Raw genomic sequence first — 13,621 nt, 5'->3', positions numbered from 1 at the left:
GTAAAAAGACTGTCACAGACTCATTACAGGATATATAATCAAAAGAGTAGATGTTATCAGAATTTTTTTGATGGAACTGTTTTTCCTTTAAAAGATGTAGATATACTGGATTAGTAATTTCCTGGGAGAAAACAGTGATTCTGTGGAAAATGCAAACAGAAATAAAGCACGTTGAAATTTGCTGGAACTGGCTTGTTTCTCTTTTCTGCCAGGTTTTGCACATTTGTTTTGTCAGCTCGCAGTTCCTCAGATCTCTGAGGTGCTCCGAGCACTGAGGCTCTGTGGCAGCCTTTAGCATGTGGAGGCTCAGGCTTCCAGAGCTCCATGGCTGGTGCTGAACTACCCTGCTACAAATGCAGAATCCCCAGGCTGTCAGATTTTGAGCAGCAGGAGCCCTTGGAGTCAAGTTATGGCAGCTCTGTCAGACTGTTTAGAGATGCACAACTCAGCTTTTATGGTTTTCTTTTTACTTTCATTTACATTTTTATATCAGTATTTGTTTTGTACCTACTTATTGGATTAAATAGCATTAAAACAAATACTACTGTAATTGAAACAACTTGTTTTCTTGTTTATCTTTTCATTGTTTGATGCCATAATGAAAATTTCATGTTTGAAACTTTGATCAGTATTAATTGGAGTAGAAACAGTTTTCAATATGCCAGAAAAGAAATTTAGACATCAACATAAAGATATTGGAGCAAGCTGGTATTCTAATTGGCATCAGTGTTTATTTTCTTGTTTCCAGTGTAAAACTCTTTCAAAGCAACTTCAAATGAAGTACATTTCTAACAACAAAATAAGGTAAACATTTTGCTTGATGCTTTTACTTACATTACATTAGGTTAAGAGTAGATTGTCAAGTGATGAGAATAGGGCCTCATAAAAGTTTGAGAGGTTTCCTGTTAGTGTGTATGCTGCATGGAAGTGCATGAGTGGGAGTGGTGCATATGCAGAACTGAATGCATTTTACAGAATGTGTGTTCTATTATACTGCCACTAACACTATTCAGAATTAATTTACGTTTCAGAATGTGTCAAGGAACAGGAATTTCAAATTTTGACCAATTCAGCATTTTTAATAGCACATTAGCTTACAAATACCCTACCACCTGAGAACATGAAGGTAAAAAAATTGTTCAGGATTTTAATATAGTAAGCTAATAACCCATATTTATTTCCTGCTGCAGTTATAAAAGTGAATTTCAATCCAGCAGAATAAAGGCGTTTTCAAAAATTGGATTTTTTCCATGAAAAGTTCCTAATGACCAGATTTCCATCAGGTCATTGTGAGTTTTGTAGGAAGTTTTATTACGTAGCAGAGCACTAGTTGGTTCTAAAGATGTTCTTTGAAGTAGAGACTTGTTTCAGTTACTAACTTACAGGAGATGGAAAAAAATGTAAACACTAGAAGTGTGTCCGTCTTTCTCTTACCTGGATTTCCCACAGACTCTGTTAGAGGTTGTATAAGTAGTTTTCTCTAGATTCTTTACCATATCTAGTTTGTCTTCTTGCTGTAAGGCCTATTTGCTGTTTAGCTCTGCAACTTCTAAACAACTGGCTCTGTCTGCTGACAAGGTAATGTTAAAAGGTTTAACAAACTTACTGTTAGTTGATGACTGATCTTGAAAGACTTTTTGTGCTTGTTTCTTTTGTGAAATGCTGCTTGTATGGAAGCAACATCCTGGCACATAGCCTAATGATGGCTGTTTCATTTAATTGAGAATAAAAATAATTGAGATGCACTACAGATGTATGTTTCCTCACCATGTTAAAAAAAATCCCGAAACTACAAAAGTTGTTCAGAATTTAAGTCAATCTAACTTTGTAGTTGACCAATAACCCTCTTTATGTACTCCTTAATGGATAAAAGTCATGGAGTAGATGTTTTTTGAAGGATTGGAATAATTTCTAATGTCAATAATATAATAGAAATATTGCTTGTTGAAATAACAGAAATGGTATGTAGAAAATTTTGTGTTACTCATTTCTTTAAAAGTAAGTGCATGAAATGGTCATGGCTCTAACCTGTCGCATCTGGCCAGTTGGAATTGTGTTTTGAGAGTCACAAATTTTTAGTGATCCACTTACTTTCACAGTAATAGATTTGAATCCCTGTTGTCTACAAAGAAATCATCACTTGAAAAGACTGTTGTAGGTTGTGGGGTTTCTTGTAAACATGTTCTCACTGATTGGATCAAATACAGCCTCTCCTTCAGAAATGGAGGGATGACACAGTATTCTTTGGTCATATTCTAGTGCTTTTGTCCCTGATCTATTTGGATACAGCTTTCCAAACATGAATTGATAAGAACATTGTTGACAAAATCTTATGATTTTTGGTTTTGTGAATGTCAGTTGGAAGAAAAATTTAAATGTTAATAGAGTTTAACCTCTTACACTATGGCTTTTCAGTAACGAGGTAGAGGAAATAACTCTGGATAGATACTTATTCTTTCCCATCAGCTGCTGAGAAGCAAAACATGTTCTGCTTCTTTTACTTCTTGCATGTGACATATATAAATTGGTATTGAAAGGCACTGATAATTTGTATATATTTTTTACATTCTAGAAAAAATCAATCAATCTGTAAAAAAATAATATAACAATGGTCAGTTGGATTTAATGTGAAAGTAAATGCTTGCAGTCCTTGTTCTTAGCAATGTGTTGGCAGTGATTATTGTCTTAAGAAATAGTGTGTAAGATTACATTTAGGATATAATTTGGCATTCAGTTTTACTTGAATAGGATCATTTAGGTTTCAGAGCATCAAAAAAGTCTCAAACTCGGGAAGATTTTGTAGCCAAATAGCAAAGAAACCTTTCAAAGCTTTTACTTTCTGTGCTGTGGAACAATAACCAAAGTAGTTCCAGGAAAATGAGTTTCATATTGTTCTGAACCTAACCATGACCCAAACCTGATAAGATTAGATCTTAGTGCTGGAACATCTCTGAAATTTGAGCTGTCTAGTTAAAAGCATAATGTTGTGGCCAATTTTCTGCAGCTACATTCTCTCTTTCATGGTTCTCCCATAATTACAGGTTTGATGAGGTATTGTTGTTATGTTGTGGTAAGCTTTTTACTTCATTACACCATTTTATTTGGGATGCCAGCTTAAAGGTTTCTTGCAGGCCCAAGTCTGTAAATCTCTGCTGACCAGAATTCAAATTTGCACATAGTTTTGTTATCCTTCCATTAAATACTTGTATATTTGACCATTTCTGTATGGCTTACTACAAAATAAGTTTTTGCTCTTAAGGTGATGGGTATGTACAACATCCACATGATTTATTCTCAAATATTTATGATTTAGATGCATCCAAATGTTTTCACTTAAATGGGAATTGTAATTATGTCAATAAATATGCAGCATTCAGTCATTCCTGAGGTGTCATAAAGAATTTAATAACAACTTCTTTTTATGTAGAAGTTTGTCAGTGCTACCTAGGGATATGCCGCAAATGTTAAGGTGTCTTTTTTTCCCCTTGCTCTTGCTTTCAGGGTAGCTTGCATTTAAAAGCAAGTAGCAGCTTGCTTCCATTTGTTACCAAAATAACATGGTAGGAGCAATCAGTTTCAATTGCTGCTGATAATTATAAGGTGCAATAATTGAGAATATAGAGAAAAGGAGACTGTGAGCTGTATTTGAACTCAGTACTTAAGCAATAAAAAATTTATCAAACTGCAAAAAATAAGTCATTTTAACGAGCACATTCCAAAGGTGCTGGATTTATGAGGAGACCCCAGGAAACTTTGATTGAAATTGCTGTCTCTGATTGTAGTTCTATATTTTATTGGTGCCATATTGTGAACAGTGCTGCTGCCAAAGTGAATGGGAAAGCAGCATAACAGAGAGAGTTAACCCAGAAAGGTTACTTCTTTTTATAATATCCATGATGTATTGCATTAAAAATGCCTTGAAAGCCATCCTATTTGCAGTTTTCAGAAAACATTTTTCTTAAATTAAGTTACAATTTATCTGAGCAGGGTAGAAAATATGAAAGCCCCTTGAAGAGTTTAGTATTGATTTTTCTGAGTATTTGTTAGCTCTTGTTTTCTCATTTGTGTGCTCCTTGATGGAGGGGCCTAGAGCTGCTCCCAAGCCAGAGCTTCAGTTGGATGAGAACTGCAGCATTGAAGGGAGTGAACTTAGGGACTGTAAGAATTTTCACTTAAGAACATTTAGATTGACTCTTTAATAGGCTTTGTCTCTCTGCTTCCTGAATTTAGACAATATTTAATTGACATAGTAGTTAATAAGTTAATTGTCTTAATTTTCTAAAGACTGCCCCCAGCCAAACAACCTGCAGTAACCATGGGAGGTGAATGACATGAATATTTTAAAAGTGTGAGTTTGTGGTCACACTTTGTGTGTGCCTCGTAAAATAAGAGCTATACATCTTTAATATTTTTCTTCTATAATTAAATTTAGACGAAAGTTTTAAAAATCATTATATGAAAGCATGTTTCAAGTGGACAGTGAAATGGACACAGTTACTAAGTTGTAAGTAAGAATTGGGCATGGTACATAGTTAATTTCTAACTGTTCACTGCTGTTTTGTGCCAACTGCTTATTAAAATTTCATCCTTCCTCTGTCAAAATGCACTGTTACTTTAGCTGTAAAACTGTTACACCATAGCTCCCAAATACCTTGTTATAAATGCTGACTGTATCTTTCAATTTATACTGCAGTGAAGTAAGCTTATGAAAACAGTTCTGAGGGATTAAGCTCTAAATACTATTTCTATGCAGTGGATTATTTTTTCCCCAAGCTCAACATGTTCATGTTGCTTAATGATAAGAAAAGTGTTGTGACAAATGTATTGAAGCTTCATTGGCTCTTGCACATGTTATCTAGCATGTTTGACTAGTAATTTTGAGAAAAGAATGACAAAGATGGTTCCAAGATTTGCTTTGCTGGTCTAGACTGTGTTTTGTAACCATTATTTCACCTTACTTTGCCTCAGATCAAGATTTGGTGAAATTGCAAGTACATAAACAAATGAAATTGTTCCTAAAATGCTTTGGCAGTTTGACTTGAAATTCTTTCAGAAGTTATCTAGTGTTATATCAGCGTTGCTGCATTTTTTTTTTCCATGCTTATAGTTTTAGTAATGAAAAAAACTAAATTGAGTGAAGCTTAACTAAAACTCCCCTTACATGTGCTTGAGAATTTCAGAAAACCTTGAGTCCATTACAAGCCTTGACTTGATTAGCCTTTGCTTGGTAGTTAACATAAACTTTTCATCTTGGTAACGTTGGTTGCAAAACAGTTCTTGATCTCATATGGCTTGTTTTTTTTCTTTTACCGATTTTGAATTTGGAGATGATGATTATAGAAAATTGAGATTATAGAATCTTTAAGCCTATTAAGATTGTACCAATATGGGGTATCTTTAAGTCTAAACCAGAATCTGTGTTTATGATTCTTACCTGTTCTCTCATTTTTGTGGTCTCTCACTCTCTCTCTCAAGATTCAGCCATAGAAGAATGCAATGAACAAGAACTGAAGGGAAGAGACCCAGCTGTTTGGCACGTAGGCTTGAAGGTAGCCTGGGACATAGAGACACCTGGATTAGCAATACCACTTCACCAAGGAGACATCTACTTAATGCTTGGTAATTTTTAAGGACTAAGAAGTTGAACTTCCTGTTGAAAATAGAGAAAATTACATTTATGTTAAAATTAGTTACCATACCTTCCTTCCAGTTAAGGAATTTCCTTATTTAGAAAGACATGAAATCTATCTGGAGTATATAATAAACTCCTCCTACCCTGCCTACTTACAGAGTATTCTAGGGAACTTTTTTTTCTTAATGTTGCTTTCACTTCACAGCTAAGAAAGAAATACCCTTTTTTCACCTTTTCTGTCTGTTATGCAGTCAGAACTACTAGTCCAAGTCAGGCTTCAGACCATAAGCAGAATTGCCCCAGATCATGAAAGAAGTTGTGCTGTATCTGTCCCATCTTTGTATTTCTAGAAGTTTTTTGTATTCTTAATGCAGTTTTTCTGAGCATCTCTCATGTTCAACAAATAAATTTCTGTTCTTCAGCTTGGCTTATTAAGTGGCTCCTGTATTATGTAAGATGTGAATAAATGTCTTAAAGTTTTCTGGTACCGTGGTTCTTGAGGTTTCAATCATTATGCCAACCTGTGGATATTTTATTAGTTTTACAGTACCAATTTTATACATGACACTTCTCTCCTCCTGCTACACTTTTCCATGTCTATATTCAGACATGCTATTTTCTAGCAGTGGGATTATACTAAGATCATAATGAACAGAGCTGTCTTACTCCAAGAACGAGTCTCAATGTCTCAAGCGTAGAGGATTAAAAAAAGAAAATTAAATTGAGTTAATTTGCTTGAGCAGCTGAGCTCATGTGCTAAGGTTTATCCATTGAAAGAAATGAAGCGAGAACTGTTGCTAAGGTTTGTTGACACAAAATCTGTTGCTTTCTCTTTTGGCTTGTGTTTCTCTTGGTTATCATTTTTGTTAAAATAAATTTAGTTATAAATCACACAAAAACAAGAACAAGGCCTCTGACAACATGATGTTTGCCTGTTTAGTGTCTTGGCTTGACAGACATCATCTTTGAAGACTGAGAGCACTTGCAGAACTCCCTACTTACGTGTTTGTGACTTGGAAGGAGGTATTCTGTGGAATGTCCCTAGAATGACTTGTACACTCCCAACTTTATGGGCAGAACAGTCGTTTGAACTTTACCTTTCACAGTTTATATACTAAAACCAATACATTTATAAGCCATCATAAAAGCCATGTACCATTCCTTGTTCTTAGTCATCAAATCTTGTGCACTGTCATCAGGGTAGTATCTTGTGTAAAAGTACTGGACTAATTGTGCTCTGAAGTATGTTCAGACTTGGAAAGATCAAGTGTTAAGATGTGAGATCCTTTGGCAGATTGGTCTGGATGTGCCTCCCTTTTCTGTATTTGTAAGGGTTCAAAGTAGAAGTCTAGAGGGAAAGAGGGACAATGAAAGTGAAGTTTAAATGGCAGCTAAACATTCCTAGAAAGGTTATTAGTAATCTGTTTTTGTGCAATAGCAGTTAGGGCATCAAGTAAACTTCTTATCTAATCCTTCCTGACTGGAAACTTTGAGCATATAGAGCTGTGCTGGCCAACAGGTTCAGAAGGTATTTAATAAAAGAAGGGGACTAACTTTAGTATTTTTATTGCAAAATACTGAAGATTGTAGTTGATTGAGTTACCAGATCATAAGGGTGTTTTTTATTCCCTAGTGGAATTTATAGAGTAACTAAAGTATTTTCAGGGATTCTATATGAAGGGTAGATCAGAAAGTTAGTTTATTTAATGAGTAACATCACAAGCATGTTTAGATGGAAACAAAGGATATATTAAACATTCTTTTGAAGATGATGTGTAAATCACTTTCTTATTAATACTTTTGAAGAGCTACAGACTTGAGCTCTGTAGGCCAGGTGTTTTGTTAATCTCTTCTGCATTTCCATAGTCTTTGTGTTTCTTTTAAATTACTTGGAAAAAAAATTACTCTCCTAAATAGTATTAGAGGGTATTCTCAAAATGGCCCTTTTATTAGGTTTCTTTGTATAGCAGAACTGCCTTTATCATTTTGACTTTGAGTGAAAGACAATATAAGGGAATATATATAGTTCTAGCGTATTTTTTACTGTCCAGATTTTTTGCACTAACTTTTAAAAGTGGGCATCTTGAGGATGCCATCTAGAAGATAAAATATGAAAACTCTGTAAAAAAAGAAACTTGGCAATAAAAAAAAGAAAAAAAAAAAAGATTTTTCTTACACTTTTGTACATACTGTATTCCAGAACCTCCTTTCAGTAAGCAGAGTCCTCTTACTGGCCTTATGTTAAAAGCAGTGGCAGCAGTATGCAAAACATCTAGAAAATAGAACATGAAGAGTCCTGCAGCAGGTGGTGGTTCATGTACAGGGACTGCTTGATAGGACTGGTAGGATTGGTTCTGCCCACCACTGATCCATCCACTCTAACACAAAACTCAGCCACTCTGTAGATCTGTTCTTCCAGTTGTTGGAATGGTGTAGTGTTACTGCTTTGTATGAATGTTGTAAAATGCTGAAACATCACATTCAATATGTTGCTTATAATTTAAAAGTCAGATCCTATCAATTCCTGTACCTGTAATACCATGAGTATTTCCTATGGTACGCACAAATCTAGATAAGAAAGTGGTAACTGGATATTTCTTATAGTAACGTGCAATTACAGTAACTTGTAAATCAAGATCAATGGGTATAGCAAAGTAAAAAGAAAACCAGGGTTTTTTTGTTGCATTTCTACTAGACATTTAATAATGTTTCTCTTCCTCTCTTCATTAGCTTTATAAATGGTTTTTGTTATTCTGGGGAGAAATCTAGTAAAATGTCTTAAAATTTAAATTTGCATCTTCCTTCTCAGCAGCCCTCTTCAGATGAAATCATGATCCATAATTTACATGTATGCTAATACTTAACATAAGGTGATCAAATCCATTCTCCTATTAAGCTATTACAATAATATAAATGTATTTTTGTAAGCAAAACCAACAAAAACTCTAAATTACTTTCAGTAAGCCAGATTTTTTTTAATTTTTTTTTTAAGCTTTTCTTAGTATGAAGAAAAAAGTGGTGAATGGCTACAAGTCTGCTGCCTAAAAATTCAAATCTAAACTTTGTATCACTCAAGAAACGGAAACACTTTAGCTCAATTTCGAATAATATATTGGTCTGCAGAGGAAGTGCACGCTGAACCCTGCTGTCTCAAGTACACAGTCAAGGGGTGTCTAATATGAAACGTGTTGGGTGCATGCAATAAATCCAAAACGCGTGGAGGTGAGCAAAGGGCCCCATCTGCTCTGTCCTAGAGCATGCTTAACTAGGCTTGTCATGGTCCTACTATTAGATTGGAATTTTTCCCCTAATCTTTGAGTTAGACATGACCAGATTTGCAAGGAGATTTACAATTTTCACTAATTTTCCTACCATGACTTCAAAACATACTTAACAAAAATACATTCTGGACTCTTTCAAAGGCAGATTTACTTTTCTGCAGCTGTTTCCCATAGATCAAGCTCTTGCTTGAAGGTTAGGGTTTTAAAACAGCATGAAGATGAACTTTGAGTCTTATACCACTCCCCCCTCCCAGCAAATTATCGTTTGAGAAGCATCAAAAAATTATTTTCATAACCAACCAGAAGTAGGTTGCACACATTGCAGAGGTTGGCTTGTGGTTAAAGATAAGTATTTAATGGAAACACTTCCACATGTATATAGTGACTCATTAAACTATTTCTAGATATTTAATCTGCTTCTATTTTCACAAACTAACTTGAACCCTCTTTGCTCTCTAGCATCTTGAATGTGTTGGAGTTTTTCATCCCCCCTTTTTTTTTGAGTCCACATTTAATCCAAATGGTGTATTCCCTACTACTAAGACTTAGAACTCCAGAAATGTATTTGTCATTACCTAACTTTGATCATGAAGTTTGACAAATCACTGACATACTTCTTTTAAATTCATTATGTTTTAGACTTTTAATTAATTCTATTTTATTTATGATGGTTTTCTTGTTTAAAAACTAAAAATATTTCTTAATTCCAGAAAGATCATCCCTCTAGCTTTCTGTTATGAAAGGAGTATTCTATTGACCCATAATGTCTTAGGGAAGGAGATATGCCTTCCTGGTGCTTTTGTTGATACACCTGCAGTAAAATTCATTTTATTCAATTTTCTCCTGTTAAAGTGTTGTGTGCAGTTGGATGCAAGTAAAATTGGAAAGTGTGGAAAAGTATTTTACTGCATTGAAAATTGCACTGTAATATGGTTAAAAAGAAAATTTTTTTTTTGTTAATGGTAGTTAAGAAAATTAATAGCAAAAGTCCATTTCGCTTTTGTTTGTAGATACTTGTGGTGGTTAGAATATCAAAGATTTTGCCAGTGCTTTAAGCACCACTGTACCTTTTATTTGTCTCCTGAAATACATAAAAGACAACTGTCTAAAAAGTTCAGGAGGAACACTTGAGAGAAGATAGAAAAGACTGTAGAAACCCCTATTGGTAATTCTGGGAGCCATTTTTCGTTGTGGTTTGTGTTTTCCTGGGAAATACTTTACCTCCAAGTAATAAGTTTAGGGCCTTTATCCCCCACTCCTCTAAGGATTGGCTAAGAATTTCTTGCCTTTCTACCTCGTATTTGTTACGTTGCAATTGTCTGCAGAGCCATGGGTATAGTCATTCTTCCCACAGTGCTTTGGCTCCTCAGCTCACTGATAATTAGTTCAGTAGTAGAATGAGAGTTAAGTATATGTGTGTTATTTCAGTGTTTGTACACAGACATATCCATCTGTCTGTTCTTTTGACAAAGGCTGTGTAAGCACAGGGCTCTCAGTGCTGCTGGTGGAGCCAAGGTAATTCACTTGTCAGAAGAAAGCCCAGAAAGGACAGAGCAGGGGCAGGGACTGAGAACAGGATCTGAGAGGAAAGGGAGGAACTGGCAGTAGTTTGAAGCAGAGAGGAGAGGACTGTGCTGACTTTCTGTGTATTTTGAGAAAACGAGGCAAAAGCCCTGAATGTCGGTATAGTGGAGGGAGAGACAGATGTATAATGTGAACTTGCCCCCACAATTAAAAATTGAATGTGCAACATCCAGATGCCAAAATGTCTCTGCTATCTGTAAATAACAGGGAAATCACTGAGAAGTTTTACCTGGTAAGGGGGTCCCACATAGAGAATAATAGTCTGCATTCTATACTGAAGAGGCACTGTTTTGGTTTTCCAGACCTCACGGGTCAGTGCTGAGTCATGTAATACTGACACTGACTCCTTATGTGTTGTTTTTTACTGAACCCCATGAGAGCACTGTGGTACTTCCAACATGGGTGACCAAGGAATGAAACAGCTTTGGTTTGGCTCTAAAACCAAAATAGTAATCTGGGTGTAGTGTTCTGTATCTGAATAAAAGCTTTTAATGCCAGATGGACAATAGCCAATTTAACAAAGAGTGTTTTTTCTTTTCAGTTAATATATATTTAGTAGAAAAAGAAAGTAAATCTTTACAACAATCTTTTAAGACTTTAGTCTTTTAAATGTAGTTTTTAATATGCTTTGAGACATGCAATCAATGAAGCCTCAACTATTTTTGTACAATTAGAATTTTAGATTAATTGTAAACTCTTAAATTAAAATTACAGGCTTCTTTCTGAGATTTTTAAAGGATTACGGACAGTTTGAAGCAATTCCAGGGTGGAGCTCTACAATGAAAGATTTGCCAGAGTTTTGTATAAAGGTGCAAATCAAAATGCAATAAGTCTAATTCTATGTTTGCTACATAAAACACACCACAATGAGTGGTCACTGAAAGGGGAAGTGGAAGTGTTTAAGTTTGTTTTTTGGACACAATTCTTGTTAAAAGTGATTGTGATATATACATATTGCGATGTCCAGAGAAGATAATGTTCTGTGGCCCTTGCAAGGCTGGGTTCTGTGCAATTTACTCTCATGTGTTTCTATAGGAAATAGTTTTTTCATAAGTTCTTTTTTTATGTTTTGTAGCATTTTCCTCAAGCTTTTCAACTGCAGCTCTCTGCAAACCTCATGCAAACAGAAAATAAACCTCCCATCAACCATCTCAGTGCAAATTCAGTCCTGTTTTTAACACTTGTCTGCTACTTCTTGTATAAATTATTTTTCTGATTTTTATTTTTAATTTTTTTCAAGTTTATCATGCTCTCTGCTGTCTTGAATATGTTAATAAATGCTTGTAAAATTCATAAAAAGACACTGTACAACTAGGATAGCTTAAGTAATTTTTCTGATTTCTTATTTACTAGACTTCTTCAGTTTTAAAGCTTCAGACTTGCTGCAAGGCAAAATAGAAGTTTTAGACCATGTATTTTTTCCAGTAATAAAGGATACAGTGAAGCCTTACACACTGTATTCTGTTCCATATGATAGTCTCGTTATTATGGTCAGAAGAGTGTTTTCAAAAATTAGTAGGAATTTGGGATATCAGGCTTCAGGTTTGCAAATATTGATCTCTTAAAGAGAAATAGTTTTTATATGAAGCTTGATAATTTCTCGTCATGCTGGTTCCCTGAAAGAATAAATCTTACTAAAAATACAGACTCCTGGTTAACTGACATCTTTGTAGGTCCCTATTCCTCTTCTCTTCTAATTTTGTCTATGATGATTTTTTTCTTGGTGACTCATCAGGTCACCTAGTTTTGTATGACTTTTTAAATCTCTTTCTATGCCATACAAAACTGCATCCCAGGAGTGATTTTACACAAATTTTTGATAAATTTTCCTGAATGTCTTAAGGTTGAGAGAGCAGCCTGACTTCAAGAACAAAATTGAATTGAATTGAATTGAATTCAACAATTCATTTGAATTGAAAGCACTTCATGAATGGCTTTCAACATAAATGTGAGCATTGTTATTAGATCTAGTCTGAACTTTTCCAGAGGAATAAGTCTCCTTAAAAGTGCTGATTTTTCAGAGTTCAGGCATTCTTCAGTTACAATAATTTTGATGAAATTCTTGATGGCAACCAAATAGGTTCAATCTCCAGGGTTGTTTGTTTGCCAGTTCGTGAACTGGAGTCCATGTCAGTCCTCTGGCAAGCTACAAGGAAATCACAAAAAAGTTACTTTGGAGACAGTTCTTTGAACAGATTTGGGTGTCAGTTAAAAAGGTGAAGTAATGTGTATGGGGGTTCTTTTCTTCCTTTAAAAAAAAAAAAAAATCAGTATTTTTTAGAGATTTTTGGGAAAGAGATTGTAACTTCCAAGTAGTCTGTTGAGTGATCCTCAGCTTTGGAGGAATTAATGTATTTAGTTGAACTTTCCCCATAAGAGGTGGGAAAATGTCACTTCTACACTGTATAAATTTGGAGAAAACTAGTGTAAGTAGAAGTATTTCTGACTCTAGGATGGTGAATAGTTATTGTGCTCTGCAACACATTGGAGCTATGAATTCTCTAAGCATTAAAGCAAAAAAAGTACTGTACTTAATTCATATTCAACCAGATTAACTTTCATTAAGTATAATTTTTTCCCTGTACTTAAGGTTTTCTAATCTATCCCTAGATGATCTCAATATGACACATCAGCACTGTGTTCTGGCTGGTTTATCACCTCGGTTCAGCTCAACTCACAGGGTGGCAGATGTAAGTACCAGAAGTGTTTCACTGTTTGGTCCCTCGTGAAACCAATATCCTGGTGCCATATATGCAGCACTGTGGTGTTGTACCCAGAATTGTGGTTCATGTACACTTGGTTCTGTATTGGTAGTTGGCCTTAACTCCCAGGTAGGCTTATCAGATGTGAATTGAGAATGTGCTGCACCACAACTCGTGGATTGCTGATGAAATATAGTTGAGAAATACATATTTTCTGAACTGGCTATATATAAGTTTTTATTGTGTCTTTATAGTCTTCAAGAGGAACATTGGAATACATACTTGGACAATGTGAACTGGCACTCCAGAATTTACAGACTGATTCTGATTCAATGGCTTTGTCTTTGAAATCACTGGAAGCTGCAGTTGTGAAGCAAGTAGAAGAAATACATAACGAGGTGAGATGATCTGCACTGAAAATA

The 13,621-nt window shown here is 35.0% G+C and overlaps 1 protein-coding gene across 9 annotated transcripts in view; it reads left to right on the top strand.

Annotated features, from left to right (window-relative positions):
- The window catches only part of FTO (FTO alpha-ketoglutarate dependent dioxygenase), a 330,070-nt gene that overhangs the window by 48,743 nt on the left and 267,706 nt on the right, over positions 1-13,621 (top strand). For all 9 annotated transcript variants that reach the window (XR_011154586.1, XR_011154585.1, XM_069027336.1 and 6 more), the window contains exons 4-6: positions 5,476-5,619; positions 13,108-13,187; positions 13,454-13,597. Coding sequence is in view for 7 of the 9 variants with exons in the window: in XM_069027336.1 (XP_068883437.1) it covers positions 5,476-5,619; positions 13,108-13,187; positions 13,454-13,597 (368 nt within the window). In the remaining 2 variants the exon portion in view is untranslated. The remainder of the gene's footprint in view (positions 1-5,475; positions 5,620-13,107; positions 13,188-13,453; positions 13,598-13,621) is intronic.

Source organism: Aphelocoma coerulescens, chromosome 11, assembly GCF_041296385.1.
Source record: "Aphelocoma coerulescens isolate FSJ_1873_10779 chromosome 11, UR_Acoe_1.0, whole genome shotgun sequence".
Taxonomy (NCBI): domain Eukaryota; kingdom Metazoa; phylum Chordata; class Aves; order Passeriformes; family Corvidae; genus Aphelocoma; species Aphelocoma coerulescens.
The sequence above is the reverse complement of the archived record's forward strand: the minus strand, read 5'-3'. Positions and strand labels throughout refer to the sequence as shown.